The sequence below is a fragment of the Canis lupus genome, chromosome 18, assembly GCF_003254725.2.
Source record: "Canis lupus dingo isolate Sandy chromosome 18, ASM325472v2, whole genome shotgun sequence".
Classification (NCBI taxonomy): domain Eukaryota; kingdom Metazoa; phylum Chordata; class Mammalia; order Carnivora; family Canidae; genus Canis; species Canis lupus.
Window position 1 is genome coordinate 52,095,865 of NC_064260.1, and position 23,628 is coordinate 52,119,492.

Consider the following 23,628-nt stretch of genomic DNA (forward strand, 5'->3'; position numbering starts at 1 on the left):
TGGGCCTTACAAAAAAAAAAAAAAAAAAAAAGCCATGGGAGAGAGGTGGATGCAGGCCATAGCTTGCAGACCCCTGTTCTAGATGGGTAAACAGCTAGTTTACAGCAAGAGATGCTGCCCACACAAGAGGCAGGATCAGAAATGTTTTGTCCTGATTCCAAAGAGGCAGGTGTGGTCAAGGAGCTTTGAATTCATTATTTGTGTCATTCTTGGTCCAGTTACACACAGAAATGACCCCCAGAGTTACAAGACCAGGATATAGGGCCAGGCCCCAGGGAGAGTAAAAGGGAGTAGCTGGCAGTGCTGAAGCTAGAGTCCTGGGTAGGGGCTCACTCCCTCTCAAGATGGGAGTTGGGGCAGGTGCAGGTGCAAGATTTCTTCTGCTCTCTTCAGGTACTCAGCCGCCTTCTTCTTCACACCCTCCCGGCGGGCAGGTGACGGGTCACCTGTGGAAAGAAAATGGCTCAGCGGAGGTCTCTGGGTTCAAAACCCCTGGTCTAGCCCCTTACAGTTCACAGAGCACCAACACATGTCTTTTTCTACCTCCCTGGGAATCAGAGCTATTCTCCCCATTTTACAAATAAGAAAATTGAGGCCCCAAGAGGTAAAGAAACCGCCCAAGGTTACACAGTTGGTCAGTGAAGAGAAATTCTGATCCTCTGAGTCTTTCATTTTCCCTTCCTTTCACTCCACCATCTGAAAGCTTAGGCCTGACCCTCCACCTTCCCATCCATACTCACCAGGAACTCCCTGCAGCAGGATATGCACGCCATCCCGATAGCCCTGCAGAGCTGCAGGGTAGGCACCTGCCTTCTCATCCCGAAGAGCCTGGGTGATAAGCTCTGTGGCTTGGCTCAGATAGGCAGGGACGGGCCGTCCTTCCTCGTCCTCTTCCTCCTCCTGCCCTCCAGGCTCCCAGGGTTCCTGGTCCAGCCTTTCAGGCTCTGCCTCCATCGCTGCCAGCTCACCCATGTGGGTTGGACTGGGGCCTGAACTTTCTATGATCAGATGTGGAGGGCTCAGGCCACACTGTCCTCCATTTCCCAGGGCCTGCCATCTATCCCCAGACTTCTCTTGCCCAGCAAGGTACCAACCTGCCCCAGGTGGACAGAAGCAGAGCCTGAGCAGTTCAAAATCCATTTGTACCAAACAGACTAGCCATGATCTATTTAACTGGTAGAATTCCTGTGCTTTTGTAAAAAACAATTTTACCTTCCCAATTCTTTCAGTAATTCTTTTGTATTAACATTGTTTTGTGAGGTCTGGGTCACTGGGCCTCCCTCCCTCTTGACTATCTATAAATTCAAGAATTCCATCTGAAGGATGCTAGACCAACTAAGCCAGGCCAAGGGTAGAAATGCTCCAAACCTTGGAATGGTAAAATAATAGATTCAGAGAATCTCAGGTGTTACAACATCAGCTGAGGACACAAATGTGAAGATAGTGGGTGGTGGGTATCCTCACCAGATACCCAGAGAGAAGGTCTCATTATGTACCCCGGGACTGGGTGGCCAAACTCCCCTCTGCAGCTTACACAAAAGAAGGCTAGAGATTTGGCCCATCTTTGGTGAAAAGGCCTTTGAAGGGAAGGAGCTGGAACAGAAAGCACCATGGCACACCACTGGCCTGGAGAGGGAAGGGTGGCATTTCTCCAACCTCACCCAAGTGACCCCATGAAGAGACTGGGGCCTCCTGCAAGTGGGAAAGATGACCTCTCACTTCCCAGCTGGACATAGAGCCCTCCCTGTGTTGCTCACGGAGCCAAAGGCAGAAGTATTCTTGGGATGCCGTAAAACATTGATTACAAGCGTTCAATATATGTGCTGAAGAGAGAGACAAGTGCCAGCTCCTTGCCTGGAGGATTCTGATAGTGAGGGACTTGCTGGAGGTGCCCAAACAATGGGGCAGGGAGATGAGGCAGCATCTGAGCAAACTGCACTTCCAGGCTCTGGTGGGACAAGAGTTTGGGAGCTTTCTTATGGGCTGAAGGAATGTGTTATGGGAGCTACATTCTAGGAGCCACAACAGGCTCCTCTCCAAGCATCTGACCACCACACACCCCTGGGGCTTCAGCTAGAGCAAAGCAGGCAGGCGTGGTGACACCACCCCCACCTTCTCTCTCTAATCTCTTCTTCCCCCAACCCAGCTGGGGAAAGGCCGAAGGAGCAGGGACGGGAGGAAGCAGAACCAGAAGAGTAAAAGGATACTCCTCCCAGGCGAGCAGGGTGGTGGTGTGGAGCTGAACATTGGATGGAAGATTGAGGTCCCGATTTGGAACTGATCTGGGGTGAATGAACTCAAATGCCTGTCACTGATCACAAAGCTGAGAGGCTGCCCCAGGAGGTCCCCGAAGGGCAAAGAAGAAAAGCCAATAAAATGGGCTTAAAAATATTGGAGGATTCCAAACTGAAACCCTTTCGTGATGATCCTGAAGCAGAGGAGCCACTTCAACACCCCAGCTGGAATAAGCACAAAGCCAGAGACTTGAAGAATTTAAAGGTCCAGTGTCTCAGAGCCTGGGACTCTCAGCTCCCCTGGATCTTATCAAGGAGGTCGGGACCCAGACGTCCTTGTGGGGTGGGGGGATGGAGGGAGGGTGGGGGAGGGCGGTTCCGGCTTCCATGCTAGGTCTGGGGTGCCCCCATGTGCTAGCAGCTGCTGCAGGGCGTCCTGTGCTGCCCTCTGGGCCCAAGCCTCACCCACCCCCTGACCATCAGGCCTCTCCTGCCTTCAGGATCTGCATCTCCACCCTGAGCTGGCCAGGACGCCCCTCCCTTGGGCTTCCAACTGAAGGAACTCCGACCCTCCCCCAAGACAGTGTGATCCCTGCTTGTTCCAAAGCTTTCTCAGGGAGAAGATCTACCTGTCCCTGAGATCTCCCTTTCCTTCCTCCAGGCTTGCACTGTCCAGGGGCAGCCAGCTCATGGGTCCTGGCACCAGGGTGTCTGCTTCCAATTCTCACCAAGGCTGTCAACTGCCTGTCATGGGGCACCTTTCTAGGACTTACCCAAGCACTACACAAGCTAGGTGGTGGCTCTGCCCATCCTCTATGCCCCTACCTCAGCCCCCCTCTGCCCTCTGCTAGCCCCAGCTCGTTACCTTCCCTGGAGAAGGGGTCGAAGAGGGCAAGCTCGGCCTCTGTGAGGGGGCCTCGGGCTGGGGAAGTGGATGCTTCCTCGGTGCTCCCGCAGTTAAAGAGGAGATCCAGGGCCTCCTGGGCAGGGCTGGATGGTGGGGGATCCACTGTGGAACACATCATCGGGAACATTCATGCCTGCCCTTATCATTTCCTAGCTTTCAAAATGGAATCACCTTCTCACTAATTCCTTGTGGCACCCAAGGGCATGGACAAGCCTACTCTTAGGGTTGGCACCCCTCTTACAGATTAAGACACTAAAGCCTAGAGAAGGAAAGTGGCCTGGCTAGAGCTTCTCAGCACCTTAGTGGTAGAGGAGCTGGGACATAGCCCAGAATTTTTCCTAAGCTCAGTGAGCAGCAAGTGCATGCCCTCCATCACCCCCAGACCCGCCAGTCCTGGCTCCCTCCCCAACCTCAACATACCTGGCACTTCCAGTTCCTCAAGGCCTCTCCTCTCTGCAGGGAGTGGCTGTGGCAACCAGGGCTCCTCTGGAGGCGGTGTGGGGATCAGAGGGGGTGGCAGGATGTGCAGGTCTCTGGATATGCCAGAGGGCCGGGTCACCTCCCCACCCTGCAGGAGAGAAAGACAGGGACCGGGTGGGGGGTGTCTTGGGGTGCAGCCTAGTGGGCAGGCAGGCTTCCCAGGTGCTGGGGAGGGACAAGCAGGGACACATACCCGGAAGAACTCCTTGAGTTGGGGGCTGTTGTTGAGTGCAGGGATGTGAACAGTGAAGCGAAGCAAGTCCTCAGCCCCCTTCCGCCGCTCTTCAATCACTGAGGCCTCAAACCGGCCTGCAGCCCCCCAGAACAAGGGGTGGGAAGAGAAGCAGTGATCCACAGGGGTCACTTCCCTGCTTCCGCAGGAAAGGATCCCAGCAGCCAGCTGCTGTTCTCCCATCTTCCCCGGCTCCTCCTGGGGGGCGGGGTCCTTGTAAGCAGGGACCAAACTCCCTAGTCCTCCGTTTACCAGATTTATCAAGCACCTACTAATGTGCTAGGCTCAGAAGGTGAATGGGAGGAAAGCCAGGTCTCTGGTCCCATGGGTTCACATCCTAGACAGTAGAAGCAGATGGGCAACCACCAAGAAATGAAATAATTTCAGATCATTCTGATGGAAGCGGGAGGAAAGTAAGACTCAGAGAGAGAAAGTGACTTGCCCAAGGTCACACAGCAAGATGCGCCTTTGTCATAGTTTTTGGGTATGCTGTATACCTGCATAACCTGCCAGCAGCAACCCTTGACCTTGCTGTGAAAAAGTATCTCACGTGAGTCTAGAGATTCAGATAACAGATCAGTCTGGTCCCCCAGCAATACATCACGCATGGCATGTGTAATTTCTAATTTTCTAGTAGCCAAGTTAAAAAGAAACAGGTTAATTTTATGTATTTATTTTAAAGATTTTATTTATTTATTTGAGAGAGAGAGAGAAAGCATGCCCAAGCAGGTGGGAGGGGCAGGGGGGAGAGGGAGAAGCAGACTCCCCACTGAGTGGGGGCCTGGAGGCACAGCTGGATCCCAGGACCTTGAGATCACTGCTAGAGCCAGAGGCAGATGCTCAACCAACTGAGCCACCCAGGTGCTCCCAGGTTAACTCCATTTTAATAAGACCTTCCACTTAACTTAGTGTACCCGAAATAGTCTCATTTGAACATGTGACCAATACAAAAATTACTGAAATAGTTTCAGTGTGCATTCAACCCATCTGGCCACCTCAGCTCAGACTCACCGCATCTGGCTCACAGATGCTGTTTTTGGATAGCGTAGATCTTGAGGTGACACCAGCTCCTAGGGAGGAATTCTGGTTCTGCCTCTTACAGGCCAAGCCCCTTTATCACCCTGAGCCTAGCTCCCTTGTCCTGAAAATGGGGCTAAGGAAGACGGGATGCTAAAGGGCCCCACACACACCAAAGGCGGGCTGCTCTGAGCCTCAGTTTCCCCATGTGGGAAGTGAGGCTCTAAGGGCCCTCCCCAGATGTGTTTTTGCTAGGGGTTGTGGCTCCTCCATCCAGCTCCCACCAGCAGGGGTCTCCTCTGCCCACCTCTCCCTCCATACTGGGCCTGCCTACCTAGATCAACACTCACCAAACACCTGGCCACGAGGAAAGGCCGGGAACTCCTCCAGGCGGCGGAAGAGGTTCCGATGGGTGTAAGCCAGGTCCCCATGCAGCTTGCGGAAGTCGCTGTACCGCTTCCAGACCACCACCTAAGAGGGATAGGACACTTGTCCCAGGCCAGTGGTAGTAGAAAGAGGCTTTCCCCACCCCCAGCCTGGCCCCAGCACACATGCATGTGTGTGTGTGTGTGGACTGGGATGTAGCACCTCCTCCTCCTCCCAGGATCAAGGAGTTACCAGCTGTTCCTTCACTGTTATTGCATCTGGAATTGGGGAAAAGTCCCCCTTCCTCCCAGAAGCCTCACCTCTTTGACATCCTCTGGGTCCCTCTTTGAGATGAACTGAGGAAGAAAGGCAAGAACCAGGTGAGACCTGAACTGACATCCGATGCCCCATCACCCAGTAAAATCCAGGGATACCCCAGGTACCTCCCGGCCCTCCTCAAAGGAGCAGTGGACTTTGGCTGTTGGCCACTGATTTTAAGACATCCTGGCTTCAAGGCTTTGTGTAACTTGAAGCAGTTTTTCTACCATATGCCAGTTTCTTCATCTGTCCGATCCCATCCAGACCCCTTGGTCCTCAGCCCAACTTTTATCTCAGTTCCTTCATGAGTTTGTGTGTCATCCTTGTGCAGGGGCCATGCTAATCTTCTATCGGCCCAATCTGACATGTGTGCGGTAAAGGCAAGAGCTACCTCACTTCCTTCAAAGGGCCAAGTCCCTGCATCTCCTTCGGAAACCAAAGCACCTCCAGTTCTCTGAAGAATGAGGTTCTTTCCCAGGAGCCACTCCTTCCTTAAATGAGGAAGCTTCTGTGGGCAAACACTCCTGAACACAGATGAAAGCCTTACTGGGGTTGTGACCCACGAAGAGCAGAATGGGGTCTGAGCTGGAAAGAAGACCCTGTACTTACTACATTATATTCATAATAATTAGAAAATGACATTCTATAGCATGGACTACTTGATAGTTTTCCAAACATCTCCTTTTAATTATCCTCGATCACAAGGTGGCAGACACGATTAACACGCCCACTTAACAGATGAGGAAGTGGAGGCACAGAGAGGGAACATAACCTGTGCAAGATCACACAGCACGTTTTGCAAATGATCTGATAATGAGTTAATATCCAAAATATGTAAAGAACTCCTATGACTCAACACCAAAAAACCAAACAATTCAATGTAAAAATGGGCAGAGGGGGTGCCTGGGTGGCTCAGTCAGTTGAGTGTCTGACTCTTGATTGTGGTTCAGGTCATGATCTCAAGGCTGTGAGATTGAGCCCTGTATAGGCTTGGTGCTGGGCATGGAGGCTGCTTAACATTCTCTCTCTCCTTCTTCCTTTGCCCCCAAACCCATGCCACCCCCACTGCCACTGCTTGTGTGTGTGTGAGAGAGAGAGAGAGAGAGAGAGAGAAAGAAAGAAAGAAAGAAAGACACAATAAATAGCAAAAAAAAAAAAAAAAAAAAAGGCAGAGGACCTGAATAGATGTTTCTTCAAAGAAGATATACAGATAAGCAACAAACACATGAAAAGATGCTCCACATCACTAACCACCAGAGAAATACAAATCAAAGCCACAATGAAATATCACCTCATTTTAGTTTCTAAAAAAATTAAAATTAGAAATACCACTGGATCCAGTAATTCCATTTCTGGATATTTACCCAAAGAAAACAAAAACACTAATTCAAAAAGATATATGCACCCCTATGTTTATTGCAGCATTATTTATAATAGCCATGATATGGAAGTGACCTAAGTGTCTGTCAATAGATGAATGGATAAAGAAAATGTGGTAGATACATGCAATGGAATATTACTCAGCCAAAAAAAGAATAATGAAATCTTGTCATTTGTGACAACATAGATAAACCGAGAAGGTATTATCCTACATGAAATAAGTCAGACAGAGAAAGACGGGGACACCTGGGTGGCTCAGTGATTGAGCGTCTGCCTTCAGCTCAGATCGTGATCCCAGGATCCCGGGATCCAGTCTTGCATCAGGCTCCCCATAGGGAGCCTGTTTCTCCCTCTGCCTGTGTCTCTGCCTCTCTCTGTGTGTCTCTCATGAATAAATAAATAAAATCTTAAAATTATTTAAAAGACAGAGAAAGACCAATATTACCTGATTTAACTTATATATGAAATCTAAAAAACAAAACAAAATAAACAAAACCAGAAACACTCATACATACAGAGAACTGATGGTTGCCAGAGGGGAAGTGGATAGAGGAGATAATGGAAATAAATGAAGTGAATTAAGAGTTACAAACTTCCAGTTGTACAATAAATAAGTCATAGGGATGAAAAGTACAACATAACGAATATAGTCAATAATATTGCAATAACTTTGTACGGTGATAGATGGTCAACTACACTTTTTTTTTTTTAATGATTTCATTTATTTATTCATAGAGACAGAGAGAGAGAGAGAGAGGGGCAGAGGCACAGGCAGAGGGAGAAGCAGTCTCCATGCAGGGAGCCTGATGTGGGACTCGATCAAGGGTCCCCAGGATCAAACCCCGGGCTGCAGGCGGCGCTAAACCGCTGTGCCACCAGGGCTGCCCTCAGCTACACTTACCATGGTGAGCAATTCATAGTGAATATAAATGTTGAATCACTATACTGTGCACCTAAAACTAACATTATATTGTATGTCAACTATACCTCAGTTAAAATAAAAATTAAAAAAAAAATCACATAACAAGTAAGACGGACTGCTAGAACTGATACCCTGGCCTTTGCCTTTCACAACAGACTCCACCTAAAATATCTTGGGTAAAAGAAGCTAGATTGATTGATGGATTGATTGATTGAAAAATATTTTATTTAGGGCAGCCTGGGTGGCTCAGCGGTTTAGCGCTGCCTTTGGCTTGGGGTATGATCCTGGAGACCCGGGATTGAGTCCCACGTCAGGCTCCCTGCATGGAGCCTGCTTCTCCCTCTGCCTGTGTCTCTGCCTCTCTCTCTCTCTGTCATGAATAAATAAATAAAATCTTTTAAAAAATAAATTAAAAAATATTTTTTATTTTATTGTATTTTTTTTTAATTTATTCATTCATAAGAGAGACAGAGAGAAAGAGAGGCAGAGACACAGGCAGAGGGAGAAGCAGGCTCCATGCAGGGAACCTGACATGGGACTCGATCCTGGGTATCCAGGATCATACCCTGGGCTGAAGGCGGCACTAAACCGCTGAGCCACCCAGGCTGCCCAAAAAATATATTTTATTTATTTATTCATGAGAGACACACCAAGAGAGGCAGAGACAGACAGAGGGAGAAGCAGGCTTCATGTAGGGACCCCAATGCGGAACTCGATCCTGGGACTCCAGGATCACGCCCTCGGCTGAAGGCAGCCACTCAACTGCTGAGCCACCCAGGCATCTCAAGAAACTAGGTTTTAAAACTATTGAGGATTATATATAATCATATATATAAAGAAAGAAATCATATCCAGAATATATAAAGAACTCCTACAGATCAATATGAAAAAAGACAACTCATCTTTTAAAATTGAGCAAAATATTTGAGTAGGCACGTCCCACAAAAGAAGGTGTTTGAATGGCCAATAAGGTTATAAGCATATGCTCAACATCATTAGTCATTAGAGAAATGCAAATTACACTCCAGTAAGATATTACACGCCCACCTGCCCAGCATACCCAAATTTGAAGATGCCGATGATATCAAGTACTGGTGAGAATGGGAGTATAAAACAGTACTTTGGAAAGTACTGGTAATTTTTGGAAAACTGGTAATTTTTTTTTCAGATTTTATTTTTAAGTAATCTCACCCAACATGAGATCAGAACTCAAAACCTCAAGATCAAGACTCGCATGCTCCACCAATGGAGCCAGCCAGGCAGCCGTGATGTTGGTATTTTAAAGAGATGACCCAGGTAAAATTTCCTGGAGAAGACCAGGCAGCACACTTACCTCTCAGAGGCACAAGGACAAGCCTTTGGAGAGAAATAGGGGAGGTTTAGGGATTGGTAAAAAAAAAAAAAAAAAGATCAACAGCCTTTGAATTGTTTCTGGAGCCACATCTGTGGTCCTGTGAAGATCTGGTTGTAAAACAAGGACAGCTGTTTTTAATTCCTCATGGAATTGGATTGCCATCTAAAAGATATCAAAAGACTGACATAGCCATCTATCCATGTTAGAAAGTTTTTCTGTCCCGTTGGGTACATTTAGCATAGGGGTAAAAGCCAAAAAAAAAAAAGTTATCAGGCTCTGAATATCAGCCACCAACTTGGCCAATTTCCAACCACAGAGCTACTTAAAAAAAAAAATTTCTTTTTTTTTTTTTTTTAATTTTTATTTATTTATGATAGTCACACACAGAGAGAGAGAGGCAGAGACACAGGCAGAGGGAGAAGCAGGCTCCATGCACCGGCAGCCCGATGTGGGATTTGATCCCGGGTCTCCAGGATCGCACCCTGGGCCAAAGGCAGGCGCTAAACCGCTGCGCCACCCAGGGATCCCCAAAAAAAAAAAAAAATTTCTTTTAAATATTTTGTCTGCTTTGGCTAGGACAAACAGCAAACAGCATCCCCAAAACTGGTAATTTCTAGGACAACTACACTTGTAGCTATCAAATGACCCAGCAAGCCCACTCCTAGGTACATACTAAGAAAATATGGGTGCACATGTCCATAAAAAGAATTGCACATGAATGTTCATACAACTCGTAACAACTAAACATTAAAAAAAACAAAACAGAAAACATTTTTTTAGACATAACCTAGAAGTCTAGTAACAAGAAAATTAATAAAGAAATGGTGGTATATTTATACAAGGGGCTACCATCACATGGCAATAAAAAAGAACAAACTACTTCAACACGCAACAACATGGATAAACTCCAAAAAACATTATATAGAGAAGGAAAAAGGCCCGACACAAGCGAGTACTTGCTGTGTATATGATTTCATTTGTATGAGGCTCAAGAACAGACAAAAGTAATCTAGGGGAACAGAAGTCAGGACAACGGTTACCTCTCTGAGAGGAGGACTATAGATGAGAAACGTACAAAGAAACTCTCTGGGGGAGGGAAATGTCTATATCCTGATCTGAGCACTGCCAGTGCAGATGTATCCATATACAAAAATTATTGAGCTATACACTTAGGATCTACGTGCATTACTTACATAAATTATGTTGTGGAATTTTAAAAAATATTTTATTTATTTATTCATGAGAGACACACACACAGAGAGGCAGAGGCATAGGCAGAGGGAGAAGCAGACTCCATGCAGTGAGCCAGATGTGGGACTTGATCCTGGGACTCCAAGATCATGCTCTGGGCGTGAGGGTAGGCGCTCAACCTCTGAGCCACCCAGGCGTCCCTGTTTTGGTTTAGAAAATTTACAAGGCGAAACAACAAAAAACTGAGGAATACCAGCAAGTGACCGGTGAGACTGTGTGTAAATAATAAACTAGGTACACATAACTGCTTTTAAATATAAGGTTTATATGCAAGGATAAAGAAGGACCTAGTGGCATTAATTCTCACCAAGATGGTAGATGAATGGGGATGGTAAAAGAGGGAAAATTACTTCTCTTTAAAAGTTATAATAAAAACATATCAAAGTAATGAATGTTTAAAAACTAACAGAAAGGGATCCCTGGATGGCGCAGCGGGTTGGCGCCTGCCTTTGGCCCAGGGCGCGAATCTGGAGACCCGGGATCGAGTCCCACATCGGGCTCCCGGTGCATGGAGCCTGCTTCTCCCTCTGCCTGTGTCTCTGCCTCTCTCTCTCTCTCTCTGTGACTATCATAAATAAATTAAAAAAAAAAAAAACCAACAGAAAGATTTATCAGAAAAGAGTACAGTCCCTGGCCACCCTCCAGTCTAGTCTTCTTAGGGACTATCTTTCTGCATGTGTGTCTTGTTTTTATTTGACAAGGAAAAGACATAAAAGAAATAGGGAAAGTTCCTTTTAAACATCTAGGATTCTGCACCTAAATCACTTTGCAACTTCCCCTTAATAGTTATTAATGTACCATTTAATAGTCGCCTAATTAAAAATTCTTTTTTTTTTTTAAGATTTTATTTATTTATTCATGAGAGCCACACAGAGAGGCAGAGACATAGGCAGACGGAGAAGCAGGCTCCCTGCGGGGGAACCCGATGGGGGATCCGATGTGGGGCCTATCCCAGGACCCTGGCATCACTGGCATCACAACCTGGGCCAAAGGCAGATGCTCAACCACTGTGCCACTCAGGTGCCTCTAGCTTAAAATTCTAAAAGTAATAAACAATTTACAGTGAAAAGTCTCCCCCAACCAGCTCTCCTATATATCATTCTGCAGATACTCTTTTACACTGTTTTTTAAATCCTTCTCGTGGTTCCCCCTATGTATCTGTAAAATGTGCCTATAACGTTGTTACTGCTCCATAATCAACTTCACTCTTTCTGTCTTCCAGCTCTGACTGCGAAGCTGCAGACCGACTTACTCTTTTTTTTTTTTCTGACTTACTCTTTAAAATTCTCTTTGAGCTGTAAGGATTTTTATTTTTAATTTTTATTTATTTATGATAATCACAGAGAGAGAGAGAGAGAGAGAGAGGCAGAGACACAGGCAGAGGGAGAAGCAGGCTCCATGCACCGGGAGCCCGACGTGGGATTCGATCCCGGGTCTCCAGGATCGCGCCCTGGGCCAAAGGCAGGCGCCAAACCGCTGCGCCACCCAGGGATCCCTAAGCTGTAAGGATTTTTAAAGTCATAGAGTTTTTTTGAAAGAAAATTAAAAATTAAACTAAAGAAAAAAAAGGGCTTTTATGTTAATATCAAACCAAGCGGTTCACACAAACCTAATCCAAGAAACTGGAGAACTAACATTTGCACGGAGCCAGAGTTTCCGTGCTAATTTGAAGAAATTCACAGCCCGCAGTGCTGACGCCACACGTAGGGCGTGGGAACCCGCCCCTCCCACTCCAAGAACTACGGTCCAAGCCCTTTTAAAAGGACAGCGCCCTCCCAGGGCCGCTCCACTGGACCGCTCCGAAGTAAGCCGGGGCTCTACCCGCAGGCTCCCCTTAAAGGGGAAATCCATTTCTGTCGTCTAAAAAGGGAGCGACCAGCGGCGCCTTGCCTTAAGGTAAAACACTGCCCCACCTCTTGTTAAAAGGGTAAAGGTCCCCACCCGGGCCCACCTCACCTGCGCGGTCACTTTATACTCGGTGTAGCCCTTGGGGTGGGTCCGGGGGTCCGAGACTGTGTAGTGTCGCAGGAAGTCGTCCTTCGCCTGGCGGGACATGGCAACCGAACTGGAGTGGGGCTGACCGCCGGCCTCTGCCTCCTCAACGCCGCCCCCGCCCCTCCAGGTCAGTCTCCGCCGGGCCCCGCATCTCCCAGGCCTGCGCCCTTCTTCCTCGAGCCTAGGGAGCGGGTCGCAAGTGACGGCGCAGTCCTTGGCCTTGGCGTGCGGCCAGGGAGCGTCTAAAAAGTTCTCGGTGGCGGGTAAGGCGTGAACTAGGTAGTTTAAGAGATAAGAACCCGGGAGGTGGGGAAAAAAAAAAAAAAAAAAGAACCGGGGAGGTGGGATCACTTAGCTGACAGGTGCTCGAGCTTTCCCCATCAAACGTGTCCAAACGACTTCTCCTCTGCTTTCTGGTCCCCTTCGTTCATCCACTCACCCAACTTTTATTGTGCCGAGTGTGTGGCAGATGTAGCCAAATCATTTCCCTGTTTCCTTCCGTAGGATTCGCTAATTCATGTTTTCTGCAAGGGTAGGGGAAGCAAAAAAGAACTCCAGAGAAGAGGATGGCCTCACAGGTTCTGAAGTCACACTTCTTACCAGTTGTATGAGTTTCCCTTAACTACCTGAGCTTAAGTTTCTCCTCTCTAGAACGTTTATAATGTTTCTAATAGAATCTACTGCAGTGGATGTTTCTTTCTTTCCCCTCCTGGTCTGTCCAGCATTCACCCCCACCTCTCTGTTAGCACCATATCTTTGTTTGGAGGTAGTTCTCTAATAGGTATAGCCCATCAGCCTCCTACTCCTGGAATCCAAAGGTGCCAGCTCCTTTCCTTGCCCCAAGTCCTGGGTAGGGGAGGAGGACTCTCCCCAGAAGCCTAATTCTTGAGTTTCTTGAGGGAGAAACAGAGTGCACAGTGCCTAGCAAGGGGACTGATTTGTTCATGATGTGCAATGTTGGCTGTGGGCTCAGCTGCCCAGCCTCTGGGCACCCTGTTTGTCAAACCTGATGTCTGGCATCCTGAGAGCTCCATCAGGATGCTGTCCCAAATCAGCGTTAGTATCTTAGTATCTTCCCAAGACCATCCTTTCTGCGGAAGGCAGTTGTGATCATTTCTGGGACAAGCTGTTGAGGACTCTGATGGATACCACCACAGCCAGGTTGTGAAGTTTAAAAGTGATAGCGTGGGTGAAGCGCTCAAGTGCTCACGGCCGCTCTTATGGTGGGCACCGTACTGCCAGTTTCCAGAAAGAGACAAAGGAAACTCCCAAATGAGACGGGTGGAAGCTCAGACATAGGGTAGATTATCCAGGAGGTGTTTGGGAGGAGACTTAGATGGGGTGGTGTCCCCTTGAACAACACACACCTCTAGAGATCCCTTTTATTTTTATTTTTTTAATTTTTAAAAAAAGATTTTATTTATTTATTCATGAGAGACAGAGAGAGAGAGGCAGAGACACAGGCAGAGGGAGAAGCAGGCTCCACGCAGGGAGCCTGATGCGGAACTTGATCCCGGGTCTCCAGGATCACACCCTGGGCCAAAGGCGGCGCTAAACCGCTGCCCGTAGAGGCCACTTATAGACATTATTTTTGCTCTCTCAAGCTCTCCCAGCAGGACTGGCTCCAAGTCTTCTTGACCATCATTCCCTCCCCTCCCTGGCCCTGCAGCTCCCAATTCTCTCCTTTCTGTCTTCTTTCACCCTGTCCCCTCCAAGCCCATTCCCATCTAGATCAGCTTGTCCCCCAGCTTTCAGATGCCAACTCCATTTCCATCACCAGGAGAAACAAACAGAAGAGTCCTCATAGCCAGCAGGAGAGAGGAAAGCTGCAAATACACAGCTGCCAGCCTGGCTCCCCACATTCCCACTGGGTTGACCACAGGATGCAGACGTTCTGCCGCAGCTCAGACTCCTCATCTACACACCTTGCTAATGAGTACAACCTTGTTATTTTCTTGTCTCTAACCATGTATAATTCACACTTTAAATCAAGGATGCGGGCAGCCTGGGTGACGCAGCGGTTTAGCGCCGCCTTCCGCCCGGTGTGATCCTGGAGACCGGGGATAGAGTCCCACTTTAGGCTCCTTGCATGGAGCCTGCTTCTCCCTCTACCTGTGTCTCTGCCTCTCTGCCTCTCTCTCTCTCTCTCTCTCTCTCTGTGTCTCTCATGAATAAATAAATTAAAAATCTTAAAAAAATAAAATAAATCAAGGATGCTGTGTACTATGGGCCCCAGGAGGACTTGAACCCTGGGGTGACTCATCTGGATCAGTGGGTGGCTGAGTTCCCATTGGTTGGATGGATCTGCTTGAGATTCTACCAGTCCAGCGGCGCCTGGGTGGCTTAGCGGTTGAGCATCTGCCTTTGGTTCAGGACGTAGTCCCGGGATCTGGGATCGAGTCCCATATCGGGCTCCCCGCAGGGAGCCTGCTTCTCCCTCTCCCAATGTCTTTGCCTCTCTCTGTGTCTCTCATGGGTAAATGGATAAAATCTTAAAATAAAAAAAAGATCCTACTGGTTCAAATAATGAACATTATAGCTAACATTATACGATGCTTGTGACCAACAAGAGACCCACCCATTTGGTCCTTGTCCTAACCTTAGCAGGTGGGGGCCTTATCTTTCTGCAGATGGGGACATTGAGGCACAAACATGTAAGGTGCTTGCTCAGCATCATCCAGTGAGTGGCAGGGCTGAGATTTGGTTCTGGGCCTGGGCGTGTTCACTCACCACAAGGTTTGGGTAGCATGGGGACCACGGTGTCTGTCCAGCATAGAGAACAGAATAGGCAGTTTTAATTTTTGACACAGAAGGACAGTTTATATTTTAAGATTGTCTATCCAACATCAATTTCCCTTCTTCTACCCTAACAGAGCCCACATTTTGCACCTATCTGTACTCTCCAGAAGGGATTCTAGTGCCAGTTTAGGAGCAAATCTCGGTGTCTCTTCCTCGCCTTTTCCTTGGGAAAACCACTCTTTCCTCATTAGACCCATTAGGCCTCCTCTCTCTGGCATCTGAGCTTTGAGCAGAGACACAAAAGTCTCGAATAGTGTGGCGTAGTGGCTCGATGTGCTGGGTCTAAATCCCAGTTCCCCTACTTCATAGCCGAGTGGCTTTGAACAAGTTGCCTAACCTCCCTCCTGGAGGTTCAGTTCCCTTGTAGACGGGATACTGAGAGTCTGTCCTGCTTAGGGCTGTTCTTCAATGCGATGATACTGGAGAATGCTTCGAACAGAATCCAACAGAGTAGGCAGCCACTGGTAGGACCAGAGCAGGGAGAGGGGGGTGCTGTGAAAACACCTGTTGGGCCACCTGCATGACAACCCTGCTTCAGAGAGCACCTTAGTCTTCAGAGGACTCTTCCCTGCTCTGCCCGGTTAGCAAGCTCTGCTTGATGCTCACATGCTCTCACACCTGCATCCTCTCCCCTCCCCACTTCCCAAGAGCCCTTGAGCGTTGTTTCTTGGCCACATGGGTCCCTCTGCTAGAGCCAAAGCTGCCTATACTGCAGCGGTGTAGATAGTCCACTGCAAGAGGGTACCTGGCTATGGTGGGGAACCGGGAGCTCAAGTTCAGCCTGTATTCCATTCAGCAAGCCATGAGCCCCGATGTGGAGCTGTGTCCCTTTTCCTTTTTTTTTTTTTTTTAAGTTTTTATTTATTTATTCATGAGAGACACAGAGAGAGGCAGAGACATGGGCAGAGGGAGAAGCAGGCTCCCCATGGGGAGCTTGATACGGGACTCGATCCCAGGACCCCAGGATCATGACCTGAGCCAAAAGCAGACACTCAACCACTGAGCCACCCAGGAGTCCCTGTGTCCTTTTTTCTTATCCACTCCTCTGAGGACAGCTGTTGCTCTGGTAAACCGTCCACGTCCTTGCTCTATGCAAAGAACTTCTACTTACCCTTCACGCCTAACTTTAACGTCACTTCCTCTGGGAAGTCTGCCTGGACTCTTCCAGATGGAATTAGTTACAGCCCTGTCCTGAGCTTCTGTAATTCTTTGTCTCTCTGACACAGAAGTTAACCCTCTGACCGAAATGATCAGTGCCCTGCTACACCATGCACTCCGGGTGGCCTCGTGATGCTGTAGAATCAACAAATGACTCTACAAGGAGTTGAGGGCAAGAAAGGATTTATTCTCACAGCTGAGCAAAGGATGAGGCCCACAGCCTTGGTAGCAGCAGAGGCAGCTCCACCCCCCACCCCCCCCAGGCCCAGCCCTCTACTCTTGGCATGGCAGCTGCAGGTGGGCTGGGTCAGGAGCCAGGGTGACAGCCAGGGCAGCAGCCCTCCAGCCATGGGAGCCAGCTGGCCACAGAGCAGCAGTGGGCAGTACTAGCAGCAGCAGGTTACAGAGTGGGGTGGGGGGTGTTTGTCAGGCTGGCTGACTCCCGTTCCCCCATGGATGGTGCTTGATGAGGGCGGGGGTAGGGGGCTGGACTGCAAGGTGGGGTGGGGGGCATCCGGAGTGGTTCAGTCGGCCGTGAAGATGCGGCTGGAAATGTCATCCAGGAGCCAGTCAATGCCAGGCAGGAGGTTCTCCCCAGTGACGGCACTACAGCCCTGGATACACCAATGGTGGCTGTGGATGGAGTCCAGCTCCAGGGCCTGGGAAGGTGGGAGAGGGTGGTGGGCCCCGGTGACCATGGGCCCTGCCACTCACAGCCCCCTTCCCTCTCCTGGTCCAGGGGAAATCCGTGCCTCCCTCAAGGGCCTGCTTTCAGAAGTCTCCCCCGGCCCCTGGTGAAGATTTGTCAGTTCATCAGGGCACTGGGGCTCTCTGTGCAACACCACACCAATACTACCCCTTAGTAACTGAACAGCAACACAGGATCCAGCATCTGCTAGGATCCAGGCATTGTGCTATAAGCCCCACAAATATCCTCTTCTCATCCATTCCTCCTAGGGCCCAAAGAGCCAGGGATTGTTGGCCATTTTACTGAGAATGCCTCAGAGAGGTTAAGCAACCTGCCTAAGTTCACACAGCTAGTAAGTGACAGAATGAAGATTCTAACCCCATTCTTTCTCATTCTGGTGCTCATGCTCTAGAGCAAGAGGCAGGATACAATTTGGGGTCACACAGGCCTGCACTGAAATCCCGTTTGTCTGCTTACTGTGTGACCCTGACCACATTAGCTCACTTCTCTAAACCTGCTTCGCCATCTGCAGAATGACAGTAATGGTTCCTACTGCAGGAGGCTGGGGTGGGAACTGAATGAGTTAATCCACGCAGAGCCTGGCACAGAAAAAGTACTCACTACTGGTTGGCTGCTGTTATCCTGTAGGATAATGTTTGCATGTCTGCCTTCCCCCAGGCTGTGGGGCACAACTAGCTCTTATTAATTACTGAATCTCCAGTGTCCTGCATAGGTCCTGCCACACAAGAGAAGCTAATAAATGCTTTTTAAATACGTTAACAGAGAAACATGTGCCCCTTTTGTCCACAGGCCTATGCAAAGGCTTGGACTCACCTCACGGATGGCATTAGAGGACAGTGCTCCAGGCAGGTCTTGTTTGTTGGCAAAGATGAGGAGGGTTGCTCCAGCCAGGCGCTGGGGGAGAGAAACAGGGGGTGGGGAGTGGGGGCTCAGAGGGCACCCCGGCCCCTCCTCTAAATACCCAGAGCAGGTGGGATCAGAGATCAACCTGGAATCAGGGCAAGGCCCCAGGGTGGTAGGAGAGGCCCTACCAAGTAGGGCAGACAACATGGACACGGTCTGTGAGTCCAGCCACACATGGTGGGGGAGAGCCCTAGGTAAGGGCCCAGTGGGCACCTCCCTCCTTTATGCCTCAGTTCCTACCACCATAAATGGAGAGGGGAAGATGGACAAGAAGATCCCTGAGCTCTCTGGTTCTAGACTGCTCCCATTTGATGACCTGAGCTGCATAAAGAATGCAACCATCCTGGGGTTATGGGGTCTGGTGGAAGTGACCTTTCCCTCTTCCAAGTTCATGTAGCACTTTAACTGTTCACCACCCTGCAGGCCTAACTCTCTGCCTCTGCTTCCAGTTACTTCCTTGTGTTACCGATTGGGACTCCCTCCATGTAGGTAGGTCGATCTAGGCCTGAAATAGGGCCTCGAGGTGACAGGCCAGGGCCAAACATGGACAGCCATGATCTCACTAGACCTGCCTGACATGCTCTGGAGGTGGCTAGCACTATATCAGGTGGCCATATCCCTGTGTACCCCAAGCAGTCCTGTTTATGGCTATTGTCCCTGCATAATTTTTCACAAATCCCTCTTTCATTCTTAAAAGTGTCCTGCTTTTCAACTAAAAGCAAGTGTAGTAACCCAGATCAAATCCTGGAACAGAAAAAGGGTATTAATGAAAAAAACTAGTGAAATCCAAAGAAAATCTGTAGTTAAGAGTAATTTACCCATGCTAATTTCTTAGTGTTGACAAATGCATGGTGGTTACGTGTGCTGTTAACATGGGGGAAACAGGGTGAAAGGCATATGGGATATCTCTTCACTATCTTTGCAACTTAGCTATAAATCTCAAATTTTATTTCAAGGAAAATGTTTTGGGCCAGATAATAAGTTATAAGATCACCCTAATTATAAAGCCCATCCTAGAAATGAGGAAATGGAGATTCACAGAGTTAAGTGTCTCGCCTGAGGTTACACAATGAAGAGTCCAACTCCTAAGCCAGGCTCCACTGCCTCCCACAGCTTCATAAATGGGCCTCAAGTCATCCTCCCTCAAGCCCATTCAAGGTACAGAAACTGAAGCTGAGGGTGGTGAAGCAGTGACATCAAAGGGACATGAAGCCAGGTCTCAGTTCACAGCATGTCCTGTTCACAGCATGGTGGGTCTCCCCTGGACCAAGTGTACAGGTTGCCTCTGCCCCCAAGGGTGCTGGGCACATGGTGAGGGCTCAGGGAAGAAACAGACCCCACCCTAGGTGTCCCTTTGGGGTCACAGGCCCCTTAGGGACTCCACTGAGGAGAGTGTTTACCCATCCATGTATGTACACCAGGATGCTGATGGAGGCCTGGTCTGGCCTGCTTGGCCAGGCACCCTGCCCACCTCCTCCACCAACAAGCTCTGGAGCTCCCGCTGGCAGTCCTGCATGCGCTGGCGGTCGGCGCTGTCCACCACCCAGATGAGGCCATCGGTGCTCTCAAAGTAGTTCCGCCAGTAGGACCGCAAGGACTTCTGGCCTCCCACATCCCAGATGTTCAGCTTGAATCTGGACAGGAAGGGAGTGGCTCAAGGGTCAGCCTGGCCCCTCACCCACCCTCTCTGCCTACTCCTGGGCCAGCCCACTGAGGGGTCCCCACTCACCCTCGATGTTCCAGGGTCTTAATGTTGAAGCCTAGTGTTGGGGAGATGGTGTCAATGTCTTCCCCGTTGAACTTCTTGAGGATGGTTGTTTTGCCAGCATTGTCTAGGCCGCTGGGGCGCACTAGGTTAAGGAGAAGTCCCTGAACTCTGCAGAGTGGTGACATCACAAGGGGACAAGTTATTTTCCACCCTGTATCGACTCACTTGAGCAACTGTATCGACTCAGTTGAGCCTGACCCACAATTTATTGGCTCACGATAAATGGCAAAGAATCAAGAAATAAAGATTTTTTTATCATCTCTTCCTAACTAAAGTTTCCTTAATTTACTCTACAATATTTATTGAATACTTACTTTGTGCCGGGCCCTCTTCTGGTGCTGGGGGTACCCCAGAATACAAAGTCCCCACCCTTGTGCAGCTTCTACTCTAGTGCGGAGACAGTCGATAGAGTGCAAACAAATGAGAAACAAGGTACCATCAGCTCCTGGTGAGTGTAAGAAATACAACTAAGAGGCTATGGGCGGGGGTCATTGCAGGAGCTTCCTTTAGCTTGGGCACCTCTCTCAGGGTCTCGAGCTGAGGACCAAACTACAAGGAGCCAGCTTTCCAAAGGACTAAGGGAAGAGCATTCTAGACAGAGCAAACAGCAAGAGCAAGGACCTGGAGGTGGCCACCCTCACCCGTTTCTGGAAAGTTCCAAACCCTTTGCTGTTCAGTGAGTATGCAAACAAATGGGTGAGTTCAGCAGCTGGAGAGAACACCCCCGGGGTCCCTCCAACCCTTAAGGGTGCTTGCAGCTGGGAGGGGGCCCCAGGTGACTCAAACCAGTAGAATGAGTGTGACCAGAGCTCTCCTGAGACCCAGGCTTCGATTACCTCCTTCACACCCCAACTCCATCATCCACTGGATCATTCCCATCAGCTAACAAGCTGGTGTCTCCCCCACCTTAAAAGCAAACAATACCCTCTCTTGATCCCTCTCCCCCTCTACTCACTCCTTTTTTTCTTTACCTTTATAGCAAATCTCCTCAAAACCGTTGTCCCTACTCACCCTCTCTGATTTCTGTCCTCTTGCTTTTGCTTGGACCCATGAGATTTTGCTCCCCCTGCTTCCCTGAAACTGCTCTTGCCAAGATCCCTAAAGACTTCACATTGTTCTCTGGCAGGTGGAGGGCAGTACTCAGCCCTCATCTTCCTGCTCCATCATCAGCACCTGACCCCTCCTCTACTCCTCTGCCGGGTTCTCATTGCCCTGACCTCTTAATTTTTTTTTTTTTTTTTTTTTTTTTTTTTTATGATAGTCACAGAGAGAGAGAGAGAGGCAGAGACATAGGCAGAGACATAGGCAGAGGGAGAAGCAGGCTCCATGCACCGGGAGCCCGACGTGGGATTCGATCCCGGGTCTCCAGGATCGCGCCCTGGGCCAAAGGCAGGCGCCAAACCGCTGCGCCACCCAGGGATCCCTGCCCTGACCTCTTATCCAGATCTGTCTCAGTTCTCCTCCACCCATGCTCATCTCTTAGCGCTCCCACCCAGGATCACAGCTTCAAATACCATCTTTATGCTGGTGACGCCCAAATGTACACATCCCACCCAGCTGCTCCCCTGGACTCCCGGCCCTCTATCATCTGGCTGCCAACTGGATACTTATCGGATGTCTCAGGATATCTTGCTTGGCCAAACCTGAGCTCTCATCTTTCTGAACCTGCTCCCTGCCCCCTCCTCAGCAAGTGGTTCCTCCTTCTTTGGAAGTGCTCAGGCCAGAATCCTGAAGTCAGGCTTGACTTCACTCCCTCTCACACTCGAGTCTAATCTAGCAGCAATGCCTGCTGGGCCTCGGATCAACTGTCCCCCAACTTTCATCACCTCACTGTTTCCGTCCTGGTCCAAGCTACCATCCTATCTCGCCTGTGGTGCAGCAACCAGATCATGCTTCTCCTGGGCACTTCTCCTCTTAAGGAAAAGCCAAAAACCAAAAGCCACGTGAGGTGACGGTTGTCCTCTCTGTCATAATCTAGTGCTCTTCTCCTTGCTTACGCTCTCCAGGGACACGGCCCTCCTCGACATTCCTTTGAACACACCAGTTGAGTTCCTCCTTCCAAACCTTGCATTTGCCCTTCCTTTTGCATAAACAAATTTTGCGATGACATCTACATGGTTCATCCCTCACCTCCTGGTCTTTACTCAACTGTCACTTTTTCATGGTGGCCTTCTTTGACCTTGTTTAAACTGCATTCTTCTCCATGCATCCTATACATTTTACCTATTTGCTTTGTTAACATCTTTCTCCCCATGGCATTACAGACCGTCCACGACGGTAAGGATTTCTTTTGCTGTTCTACCCCAGCCCCTAGGACAGTGCCTAGCACATACATACAAGGCACTCAGTAAATGTTTAACTGGATGAGTGAAGGCTCTGTGCCTCTTCCTCAGTATTATAAGGTGATCCGCGCACTTTAAGGTCTTCTCTCCGCTGCTCGGGGAGCTCCGGCTGAGACCCGCCCAGCCCCGGGATCGCGGAGTCCCCGCGGGCCCCTGCACCGGCCCCTGCACCCAGAAGGGAGAACGAGCGCAGGCTCCCGCTAGCGGGACGCAGAAGGTCGGCGGGGCCCTCGGGCCTACAAGCCATCAGCCCGGGGGGGGGGGGGGGCGGGAATACCGACGCGGCGTGCGGCCAAGGACACCCGCGTGAGCCCCACGGAGAAACAAGCCAAGCCGGGGCGTCTACCTCCCCTAGGATCGCAGGGCGGGGCCCCACGCCCCGGGGATTCGGGCCTTGAGGGCGGGGCCGGGGCCTGGCACCCTCGGAGGCGGGGCGGGGGGGGGAAGGTCAGAGCCAGGGAGGACAGCGGCCTCACGCTCTAGCCCGACCGCCGGGTGGTGGCCTCCGAGTCGCCTCCGGGACTCCCTCCCCCTACATAGGGACATCTGGTCCAGCCTCTGCGCTTTTAGACCCTCACCTTCGGCCTTGGGAACGGAGTCCTCCCCGCCCCGAGCCGGTGGTACGGTCTCCTCCCAGCCCCCCCCCCCCCCGCTGGGGCGATTGGTAGGGCCCACGTGCGTGACGCACAAAGGGCAGTTGGTACGCGCCGGCCGCGCACCTCGCGCCCAGCAGGGGGCGCCTGGCACCGCCCACCCGGCGCGCTCCCCTTCGCCCCCCGCTACCCTCGCGGCTCCGGCGCCCGGGAGGATACAGCATGAGCAGTCGCAGCTCCCGCTCTTTCTGCTTCATCTTCTTCAGAATGGTCAGAAGCCCCATGGTCCCTGCGGCCCCCTCCCGGCCGCCGTTTCTTCCTAGTCCCGGGACCCCTCTCCCTGCTCCTATTGGCTATCACGCCCACCGACAGCGCGGCCTATTGGCCGGCCTCTCGCTTGGTCCCGCCCTCGCCCCCACGTGACCGCGCAGCCCCTGGCGGTGCCACCGAGATAGTCCCTCTAGCGGCGCTGGGGGCTTCTGTGGGCCACCTGCCTTAACCCTTCTCTTCCCGAGACCTTGGGGGCCGAGGGGGCCGCCATTCCTCCCTCTCCGGGAACCCAGGCTCTGCTGGGAACGGAAACCTGGGTTGTGTTCTGACTCAGGCGTCGGAATCCGCAAGGATATGGACAAGCTAGTTCCGGGGCCGCTGTAAGGCCCGGTTTCCCGGAAACGGGGTGCAGATGCTGCTCTTCTTGGACCTTGGCATCATCCTAAACCTGCCACCTACAGGGCCTTCCCCTTTCCCTGTCTTCTGGAATCCTAGTGTGGGCCGGGGTTTCTCCATTGGGGCGAAAATGCCTCCTAGGGGCCATTTCGAAATGTGCGGGATGGGGCGGGGGAATTTTTGGGTTGTCCCAATTACCAGGTGCAGTCGCCCCCGTTTAGAGGGTAGGGGGGA

The 23,628-nt window shown here is 50.3% G+C and overlaps 2 protein-coding genes, 1 long non-coding RNA gene and 1 pseudogene across 7 annotated transcripts; 1 reads left to right on the plus strand and 3 right to left on the minus strand.

Annotated features, from left to right (window-relative positions):
- Nucleotides 1–175: 175 nt before the first annotated feature.
- SNX15 (sorting nexin 15) lies at nucleotides 176–12,659 on the minus strand. Of its 3 annotated transcripts, none has more exons than XM_025445988.3 (8): nucleotides 12,418–12,659; nucleotides 5,557–5,592; nucleotides 5,221–5,341; nucleotides 3,815–3,930; nucleotides 3,562–3,709; nucleotides 3,100–3,243; nucleotides 741–998; nucleotides 176–446 (listed from the first exon to the last, which is right to left on the minus strand). In XM_025445988.3, exons 1-8 carry the CDS (start codon nucleotides 12,514–12,516, stop codon nucleotides 340–342), a joined length of 1,029 nt encoding a protein of 342 aa, XP_025301773.1. In that variant the 5' UTR covers nucleotides 12,517–12,659; the 3' UTR covers nucleotides 176–339. The 3 variants fall into 3 exon arrangements, with proteins under 3 accessions (XP_025301773.1, XP_025301772.1, XP_025301775.1); XM_025445987.3 differs by having other exon boundaries at nucleotides 741–1,094; XM_025445990.3 differs by lacking the exon at nucleotides 3,815–3,930 and having other exon boundaries at nucleotides 741–1,094; nucleotides 12,418–12,531.
- Nucleotides 5,841–5,938, minus strand: LOC112659554 (U6 spliceosomal RNA; annotated as a pseudogene).
- LOC125752989 (uncharacterized) lies at nucleotides 12,583–14,663 on the plus strand. The gene is made up of 2 exons (XR_007403753.1): nucleotides 12,583–12,719; nucleotides 12,961–14,663. It is a non-coding gene; the product is annotated as an uncharacterized LOC125752989 (long non-coding RNA).
- Nucleotides 14,664–16,579: 1,916 nt separating this feature from the next.
- Nucleotides 16,580–23,316, minus strand: ARL2 (ADP ribosylation factor like GTPase 2). 3 transcript variants are annotated; one of them, XM_025446078.3, is made up of 5 exons: nucleotides 22,948–23,316; nucleotides 19,755–19,865; nucleotides 19,497–19,659; nucleotides 17,936–18,016; nucleotides 16,580–17,072 (listed from the first exon to the last, which is right to left on the minus strand). In XM_025446078.3, exons 1-5 carry the CDS (start codon nucleotides 23,010–23,012, stop codon nucleotides 16,938–16,940), a joined length of 555 nt encoding a protein of 184 aa, XP_025301863.1. In that variant the 5' UTR covers nucleotides 23,013–23,316; the 3' UTR covers nucleotides 16,580–16,937. The 3 variants fall into 3 exon arrangements, with proteins under 3 accessions (XP_025301863.1, XP_025301862.1, XP_048952907.1); XM_025446077.3 differs by lacking the exon at nucleotides 22,948–23,316 and adding an exon at nucleotides 21,620–21,882 and having other exon boundaries at nucleotides 19,755–19,901; XM_049096950.1 differs by lacking the exons at nucleotides 16,580–17,072; nucleotides 22,948–23,316 and adding an exon at nucleotides 21,620–21,901 and having other exon boundaries at nucleotides 19,442–19,659; nucleotides 19,755–19,901.
- Between the last annotated feature and the right edge of the window lie 312 nt (nucleotides 23,317–23,628).